This window comes from Poecilia latipinna, unplaced genomic scaffold, assembly GCF_001443285.1.
Source record: "Poecilia latipinna isolate Pla-1442-1.1 unplaced genomic scaffold, P_latipinna-1.0 Scaffold1531, whole genome shotgun sequence".
NCBI classification, from domain to species: Eukaryota; Metazoa; Chordata; class Actinopteri; order Cyprinodontiformes; family Poeciliidae; genus Poecilia; species Poecilia latipinna.
In genome coordinates, this window is record NW_015114147.1 from 30,656 (window position 1) to 39,904 (window position 9,249).

At 37.8% G+C, this 9,249-nt stretch overlaps 2 protein-coding genes and 1 long non-coding RNA gene across 5 annotated transcripts; 2 read left to right on the forward strand and 1 right to left on the reverse strand.

The window, feature by feature from the left end:
- Positions 1-46: 46 nt before the first annotated feature.
- Positions 47-6,126, forward strand: fam169b (family with sequence similarity 169 member B). 3 transcript variants are annotated; one of them, XM_015058307.1, is made up of 8 exons: positions 47-731; positions 882-1,014; positions 2,151-2,253; positions 2,331-2,416; positions 2,578-2,737; positions 3,270-3,452; positions 4,612-4,742; positions 5,261-6,126. In XM_015058307.1, exons 1-8 carry the CDS (start codon positions 709-711, stop codon positions 5,483-5,485), a joined length of 1,044 nt encoding a protein of 347 aa, XP_014913793.1. In that variant the 5' UTR covers positions 47-708; the 3' UTR covers positions 5,486-6,126. The 3 variants fall into 3 exon arrangements, with proteins under 3 accessions (XP_014913793.1, XP_014913792.1, XP_014913794.1); XM_015058306.1 differs by having other exon boundaries at positions 47-556; XM_015058308.1 differs by lacking the exon at positions 5,261-6,126 and having other exon boundaries at positions 47-556; positions 4,612-4,775.
- Positions 1,239-2,199, reverse strand: LOC106963406 (uncharacterized). Its single transcript, XR_001428182.1, has 2 exons — positions 2,114-2,199; positions 1,239-2,010 (listed from the first exon to the last, which is right to left on the reverse strand). It is a non-coding gene; the product is annotated as an uncharacterized LOC106963406 (long non-coding RNA).
- Positions 6,127-6,210: 84 nt separating the features above from the next.
- Positions 6,211-9,209, forward strand: arpin (actin related protein 2/3 complex inhibitor). Its single transcript, XM_015058309.1, has 6 exons — positions 6,211-6,407; positions 6,771-6,846; positions 7,645-7,777; positions 7,958-8,164; positions 8,369-8,532; positions 9,074-9,209. The coding sequence occupies exons 1-6, from the start codon at positions 6,316-6,318 to the stop codon at positions 9,080-9,082; spliced, it is 681 nt and encodes a 226-aa protein (XP_014913795.1). The 5' UTR covers positions 6,211-6,315; the 3' UTR covers positions 9,083-9,209.
- The last annotated feature ends 40 nt before the right edge of the window (positions 9,210-9,249 follow it).

Below are 9,249 nucleotides of genomic sequence, written 5' to 3' on the forward strand. Positions count from 1 at the left end.
CCGTCTTGACTGCTGTTTATATTTTATATTTTTAAATAATACTGCACAATTAAAGCAAAAACATGTTTAGATTCATAATCCATGTTCTTATGGTGTGTTTTCCATGTGCAAATATATGTACAGTAATTGTTACGGAAGCCTAGAGCGGACGTTTTAAGCATATACTTTTTCCCGGTCGTTTTCCTGAGGTAAAGAGTTAATCTCGAGAAAACCATCGTGGAAAAAGTGTTTGCAGAAAACGTTGGTTTTTTTTAAAAAAAAAAAGAAAAAGAAAATAAAATTCAGTTGCACGTTTTTTTTTAATGAGAGTAAATTCGTAGTGAATAGAATGGACCCTTTGTTTTTTTATTTCTTTATGTTTTATTTTATTTTTTATATTTCATTTTTGCTAATGAAAAAACTAATAAGCGCAAAGTATTTGCTTTTATTTCGAAGATTCCCTTTATGTTCTTGTCGTCACCAAATGAGAAACTTAGTTGTTTTTTTGTCGGTAGATGGCGCTGATGACTGACGCAAAAGTGGGATCAAAGTTTAGGCTTACCACAAGACTGCACAGGTAGTGCTTACACATTTTCATGTCATTGTAAAGTTTACAGAATATTTGATAAATATTCGCTGTCTTTGGCTGAAGACATCTGTTATGACGTCGTGACGTGCTGTTTTCACTGTCATCGCTATTATCAGACGCACCGCTGTTTCCTGTAGAAAATGCCTCGAAATCTCAAACTTTTGTAAGAAACATCATGAAGCGCAAAAATTATATCATAATTATTGACTTAAAGTTTGAAACCCGTAAAAACCCAAAGTATTATGACAGGTTAAACATTAGTTTTGGTGTCACTACACCTGAGACTTTCCTATTTCTCCTCTGAAACTGGAAGGGCAATGTATCCTGTCGACCTGCCAGCTGTGGACGACACCGAGCTGACATCCGCATCTGAAAATTACCTAGCTTCACTGAACGCAACACATTCCTGCAATGAGTGGTTTCGGTCATTACTGACGTCAAAAGAGGTTGGATAACGCTTTCTTATTCTTGCCATTAACTGCATTTTTTTTTACATTTATATAAATGTAACTGTTTTGATTCCATGTACAGATTTATTATATATTAATTACCTACTTTTATAACGTTGAGACTTGTTACTGTCAAATATTTGAAGGTAAGTGAGTGAGAAAAAAAGAAAAAAAAAACACCAAAGAAACAATAATGAAAAATGATCAGCAATAAAAATATATGACATTTTGAATAATTATTATTAATTTTTACATTCAAATGGTTTTAAATCTAAAAGCAACAAGACTGACAATGATTTTTTTCCCTTTTCAAACCACAGCATAACAGTAATGTTATTATTAATGATGTTAAACTAATTTTTTTTTTAAATCATTGTTAGACTGAAATACTTGTAGACTTCTACATCTGACTGATTGACAGAAATCATGACAGCAACAAGAAAACAGTCGGTTGAAACAATTGAAACTGTTACAAAAACCCCTTCGAGAAGTTCGCTCAGACTGTGACAAAAGGTTAAAAGGTCTAAAATGTATATGAAGGACAAACAAAATGTCCAGGATTATAAAAGTGAAACATGGTAAAACCCTGGACCAGCTAGAAAGTTAGAGTAAACTACTATTGTGAACTCTACAATTCCAGCTGAAGGAAATGGGATTTAACACGTTGAAAAACCAAAGTAACAGAAACTAGAGGAGCTCCAGATGGAAGCCTTTATCCCTAATGCACAGGTGGATCTCGTTTCCAACAGTACAAAAAGGGATTGTTTATAATGAAGTCATTTTTGGGGAGAAAAAAATATTCTGTCCACCATGCACAAAGCCTTCCAACTTCTCTGCAGTAAAGCCAAACCAGTTCCATGAAATAACTTGAAAACAGTCTGGATCTCAAATCAAGGGGAAGTTTCAAACGTTGCATGACCGAGCTCCGTCCTGCAAAGCTGATCTGTCAGCTGCTGCGCAGGAATGCTGGATCCATGCCTCAAGGAATCCAAACTGTCAGAATAGCCAGAGGAGCTGCAGCAGAATATAAATATATAAAGACAAATAATAGGGCTTCATCTCTTCTGCTGCTGTTACAAAATGCAACACCACTTACACATTGTTTTTAAACTGTTGTCGTTTTCTTCATGTAGATTGCTGTAACACCAGCCAACATCAGACAGCTCCAGCTGTTTGAGGACGAACATCCTGCCTGCACTGTGCTGGCGCTTCATCCTCCGCATGATCAAACACAGGGTTTGGAACCAAACACGGTGTTTCAACGCCATGTCAGACGCAGACTCAACTCCTACCTCTCTGTTTTTACCTTCTAGTCTTAGCTTTATACTTGCACAAGAAGTGGTGGCCATTGGACGACGTGCTGCAGACCTCCAGTGAGTCCAGAAGTGGCTTGCAGCCAGTAAGTGAAACAATTTTAGAATCTGGTGAGACAATATCTCTTCTGGATCTGAGAGAACATCACATGTAGGACTTCCTGCACATTTGTCACTTGCAATATAGATTGAGGTCCAGTGAGTGAAGCATCTCTGTATTATCTGCACCTGCGCACGTCGTCCACAGGTGCAATCCATCATGGAGAGGTTGATCGTGTTCCTGCTCAGTCAGGTGGTGGAGAGGCCACATGGAGAGGTGTCCTTCTCCCTGCATCCACCCACAGAAACCTGCAAAGTGCTGTGGAAGGACGGACAGGCGGTCGGCTTCTACACCATCAAACACAAAGGTGGGGAAGATCAGTCAGTTTCCATTAAAGTTTAAAATGTTCAAATAGAAGACATGTAAGTTTTAAAGATACAGTGCTCTGCCGCAGCTGGACGGAAAGCGATTCGTGATTTTCAGTAGTTTCTTCAGACGGATATCTGATATGTTTGTCCTGCATTTGTATGATTTCTCTCATGTCTCTCTGATTCAACACTTTGAATCCACTTCTGCTGTAAATAAAACTGTAAGATTTTGAAAGTATGCCTCTACCAGCTTGGCACTTAACGGCGACTACAACTTCCGACTATTCTTTTTTGCAGAATAGCTCAAGCTTAGCCAGACTGGATGCAGAGCAAACGTGGAAATCAATTTTCAAATGTTGTCAGATTTCATTCTGGACCTTCACCGAACCACTTCCAAATGAATAAGCTCGATCTAAACCTTAATACTGTTGTTTTCCTGGAAAACGCCTACAAACTTGAAATGCTCCTCTGAAGTGAAACATCCTGTGGTCAAGCAAAAAACAATGAAAAGTCTTTCCTGTGCTGTTTCAGGCAGACTTTGTGACAGCTGGAGCAGCCGCTGCTACCTGCTGCCTGTCCTGGACACTGTGCTGGTGAGGAGACGATACAGGAGGAGAGGCTTCGGCCTTCAGATCCTGCACGACTTCTGCTCCTCCTTCTCCTCGGAGGAGTTCCTCGGAGTCAGCTTTCCCTTGTCGTCCGGCATGGTGGCAGGTCAGTATGTTTATTTCAAATTTAAACCCCTTCCTTGCATTTTATTTTTGTGTTGGGGAAGAATGTTTTGTGTTTTGCTGGCATATTAGGCAGACAAAATGAATATTTCATAAGACCTGTAACCATTGCAATGGCAACTTTCAGTTTTACTTGGAAATGTTCTGACATGCTATTGTCAATGGGGGAAACTCTATACTTGATATCTGGCTCTATTTACATGCTTTTCATGTCAAACTTTTTTTTTTTCCTTTTACTTCACCATGTTGATTATCCATGAATGAGGAACAGCTGGTGACTTAAGTTACCACTTTGGAGTCAGGGGGTTGGCAAAAAGGACAATTGTTAATAAAGTGATTAATTTTTTTGTCCCTTCATGCGTCACTTTTTGATGTCTGTCATTTACTGTGTGCTGTGACATTTGGGCTCGGATGTAACATAAAGTTTCCCATATGGGCACCCTTATTCGGAGTGGTGGTCAAGCTGCGGCTGCCTTTTTTATGCTTTACGTCTTAATGGCTAACAGCTCGCAGCACAAAGACAGGAGCTTTAATGGCCTCTCTCTGACCAGGTGGAGAGCTGAGTCAGTTTATTGTTTTCACCTCCAGTTGTTTCCTGCCAGGTGAAACGTCCTGAGGGGACAGTTGTTTGTTAAAGACTTATTAGTTCTGACTATTATTCCTTTCAACTCTTGCCACAGGGGGAGATTCAATACGCTCCCTGTTTAACACCTCCATGGAGCAAAACATGGTAAATTTAATGACCTGGAATCCCACCTCCTGCTTGGTTCGTCTTTTTATCTGCAGATAAAACAGACTCAGTCATACATGCTTCTAAAATTGCCCACATCTGTTTAATGGATCCTAGGGTAATCCAGCATGCATTTGTAGCAGTTTCCAGAAACCCCTGCCTTATTAATGTAATTAAACCTGCATGTGTGGACAGTTCTGCAGAGTGATGAGGTCAGAAGGCAGCAAACCCCTAGAATAGATGGTCTGGTTATCTAAGTGGAAAACCTGACCCACTGAGGGAGAAGTGTATAAAAAAGACTTTAAAGAAAAAAGTAAAACAACAAATTATGAAACTAAATGTTTTTAGGGCCTTGTGCAGAATGTTAAAGTTTATTTAATTAGTTTTTTTTTTCTTTTAACGCCGTGTTTAGTGATCAGGAAGTTCCTGCAGCAGCACGAGGAACATCGGGCGCGTCTCTATGAGGTGGAGGCTCCAGGAGGGTGGAGTCAGAGAAGAAACATCTGGCTCAACATCCAACTCGGTCGCTACGCTTCTGAGCAGGTGAATTGCCCCTTTTCTCTCAGACCATTATGAAAGAAAGCATGTTGTTTCTTATCATGTACTTACAAGGAAAAAAAACAGTAAAAAAATTAAGTACACAATTACTAAAGTAGGAAAATCAGTGTTCTACAAGTACAACTTTCCCCCAAGCTTATTGACACCCCTGGTAAAACCTGTGCAATAAGACCTAATTGCACAAATGTACTCAAGTTAGGTTTTGCTAAACTCTACATTGAGATTATAGTAGGAGCACATATATAGGTTATCTTGGCTTCTTAAAGGTTCTTCCAGGATCAAATGAACAAGAACTGAGATCACTGGGAATATTATGAGTAACGGTCAGAGTCAGATGAAGTTTATCATCATGGAATCCACTGATGAGTATAGAAAACCCCTCTGTTTCCAAACGTATACATTGCATGAGCTGATTGTGAACAATGATGGGAGTGGTTTGTAATAACAAGAAATGGAATTAAAAAATATTGTATGTTTTTAAAGCTGTTTCTGTCCGCCCACAGACTGGTTCAGCTGTCCTGACCCCAGTGAACCCCTGTAACTCGAACGCTCCCCCGATAACGGCCTCTGCTCTGCTCTGTGATGTGAACCAGGAAGATAACTCCCTGAGCAGCAAGCTCTCAGGGACAGGATGTTGCTCTTCAGTCTGCACTGATATTCTGGATTTTAAAGCTCCCTGCAGGCCCCGAAAGTTTGAAATGGAAGGAAGCTTCATCAAGGAAGCCTAGAATAGAAAGACCAGAGGAGATGCAAAACAGGTCCAAAAGAGCCAGAAGAACATCCATCAATGAGTAAAAACACAAACCTAGCTCATTGCACAACATCACGCTCTAGCAGGAGCCCTTGTGTGCGAGGGGTGCATGAAAGGGCTTTCAAATATCAAAATGAGAAAAAGCTGCATGCTGTATGCAGATTTTGTGTTTCAGAATTTATTTCTTACTCAAGACAGGCAAAACATTTTAGCTTTTTGGAGCTCACCTGTTCTATTTTTCTGGTCATTCTGTGGTAATTTTACCCCCTATATCTTACTTTATGCTTCTTGTATTTCTGAATATTTAATTATTTTCACCTTAAAAGTCCTGTTTTGATGGAGGCAACTCAACTATCATCAGATAGAACACAGATAGATGGATAGATCTGTCTGTTATTTTGTTCTTTGTAATTTATGTTAAATAAAAACTACAGATCTATATAAAATTTCCTATGTTCCCATATTTATATAACATTAAGAGTACCTGGGATCCATCAATGTCCGTTTCTCTAATAACTTTTCATTATAAATAGTGACGAGGTATAAAACTTGCCCTGGAAAATATCACATACAAGACTGCATGATGTAATGACGCATTTAAAATCCACTTAAATAAAACATGTTATTCAGTCATGCTCCGTTGTACCTTTCTTGTTTCGATCTTTGGTTTGCACTTATCTGGCGGCACTGCAGGCGTAAAAAACGAGCGCACCTCGCTCTAGCACAGCTACATGTAGGAACAGGAAGTTTGGAAACAGGAAAAAAGTCCCTGAGAGGGAAGAAAAACTTGAGATTACGTTTAAAAAAATGAGCAGAATCTATCACAACACGTCTTTACAGAACAAACCGGTGCACAATGAGAGTTTTGACCGTGTGTGGTGTCCTTCTTCGTATGAAAGGTAGGAGCTCCAAACTAATAAATCCATCAAAGTGCAGTTTCACCAAATCCCAATAGTAAAATCACAGTTTTTCTATTGCTCTTAACATTAAGAGCAGAACGCTTTTATGTATATCCTAAAAACCTTTAACTCCAAAAAATAAACAATTCGGCTGTAATCTGCAAAGTGCTAAAGGAGATAATGTTGAGATACCTATACAACAATACAAAAACATCAACACATTTATATCCGCATCAATATGCTAGAACCTTTAATGCAGTACTTTACAAACCAAACATATTTTAAAATTGAAATGTAATAACTGATCAGTTTGACAATAATTGTACTCATTCAGTTCAAACTTGACATTTTGCTGTCTCTCAGTGGTCCTGGGATTCTTCTGGAGGGGAAACTGATGGATGTTTCCAGACATTCAATCAGTGATGTCAACGGACAAAAGGTGTACCAGACTTATTTATATAATTTTACTATATTTTCTCTTATTTCAGCTAATTAATTTTGGCTACATGTGGTTCAAATTTATTTATATTCATAAAATTATTAAAAATTCAATTATTTTGTTGTTTTAATTTAGCGTGGTGTAATGTGTTTTGATTTGATTTTATTCTTTGTTATTTTAGTTTTATTTTAGGTTGGCATGTTTTAAATTTATTTTTAGATTGTAATCTATGTCTTTTTTGTTATTTGATGGATTTATGTTTATTTCTGTTAATTTTTTTATTTGACGCTTTTACTTTTTATTTTGTTTTTGTGTTTTTTACTTTTGCATATTAGATTACATTTGACTACCTTACTATTATTTTTTTCAGTATGATTTTTCTTTAATTCTTTATTTCGATTCCTGTTTTGTTGGATTATTTTTCGTTTAATTTAATTAACACAGGAGGTGTTCTTGAAGTGCAGCATTTGTTTTGTTAAAGAAGATATATATGTGAATAAAACCAGCAAATATGAAACCAAAGCTAATTGCTAAAAAAAAAAAAATGAGATAACTAAAGGTTTGAGTTGTTGTCATATTTGTAAAAACAGCTTTATAAGGGAATTTATCCAAGCTTTGCAAAGCTGAGTTGGCTCTACTGTAAGGGTGCATTTGATTGATATAAAGATATAAAAAACATATATATATTCAGAAGGTACCAGAGCCAAACCAAACCAAAATTAAAAGCAAAGACTGATGAAAATTAAACTACTCTTCGTTTTCTCTCCTGATATCTTCTAAAAAAAAAAAAAATGTCAGGTACGTTTCTACGTGCTGTACATCAAACCCGGACGCATCCACCAGAGGAAATTCGAAGCCAGTGGGAAGGAGGTGGAGCCGAACTTCAGCGACACCAGAAAGGTCAACACAGGCTTCCTTATGTCCTCCTACAGTGAGTGATGACCACAGTTTTTGTGTATCTTCAGTCTTCACCATTATCTTGGTGCGAACTGCATATCAGATTAGAAAAAACAAACTTTCACACTGTGGGAAAAATAGTTTTATTTTCCGTCACCTTTTTAAATTAAATTGATTTAAACATGCTTTTTTTTTTTTTTTTTTGTCTGTGCAGAGGTGGAAGCCAAAGGAGAGTCCGACCGCCTGACTGAAGATCAGCTGTCGCAGACGATCAACAAAGCTGAGCTGGTTAAAATCACGGACAAGCACCGACCTGCTGGGAGCTGGGCCTTTTGGTACCCAGAGTCGGAGATGGACAAAACAGAGCTGGAAATGGGACAGGAAGTCCGACTGAAGACCAGAGGAAACAGTCCTTTCATCTGTCAGTGTGCTTTAATTATTTAGTTGGCTCCCATAATAAAAAAAAAAAAGCTTATTTAGCTGTGCAGTAAATTTACCACATTACAAGCCTAAAAACCAAAGACGTAATGATCAAGAACTCAAATAATTGGTTCTGTTGCTTTTTGAACCTCTGCTGTGCGTCACGTGCAGCGTGGACCACATTCCTGACTTTCTTATCTCACAGTCTCTTTAGCCAAAGTGGACAGCGGGACGGTGACCAAATGCAACTTTGCTGGAGATGAAAAGGCCGGCGCCTCGTGGACCGACAAGATAATGGCCAACAAAACAGACGGCAGCAGCTCTCAGGGGCCTGGAGCGGCAGGGGAGGGAGCCGAGGAGGACGAATGGGTCAGAATCACATCTAATTATTTGTTGAATTTAATTTTTGTTTGTTGTTTTAGTTTTGTTCATGTTTTTTTTTATTAAATGTGACTCATTAGCTTTTCTTATGATTAATCTAGCATTAGAAAAACGTTTATTTACTTTTAGTTCCAAAAGATCTGACATTTTTGTATGTAATTGTTATTAAAATTACGTTTGCTTTGAACTTTAATCACATTTTGGTGTAATAAATAATAAACAATTTGAAATAGATAAAAATAATGCTAGTATGACGTATTTCTGTGATTAATTGACCAGAAAATGGAATAGGAATTTTAATGCTTAGCAAGATAAGTACTTCACTCATGACTTGAGCCTCACTTAATGACTTCTGACTTTGGTAAATAAATGCTTAACGAGGAAGAGACCAGCTGCCACAGTAGTAATCTATAGTGTGTATTTCTGCATGCAAATAGACAATCATATTTGCCTATTAGTTATTTTTTTAATAGGAGTTCTGCATGTGCCTGGATTTGTTGCTCGTAAGCTGATCTGCATTTCTCTCCAGGACGATTGAAGACAACGTGGGTTCTGATCTGGTCTTCAGGGTTAAACGGTTTTCATCCTGCATCAACTCTGAAGATTGCAGCTGCAGTGCTTTTAAAAAAAAAATAACAATAAAAAAAAAGTATGTTTTTGTTTTATCTTTTGAATTAAATGGCCTCGTTTATACAAATTTGACTA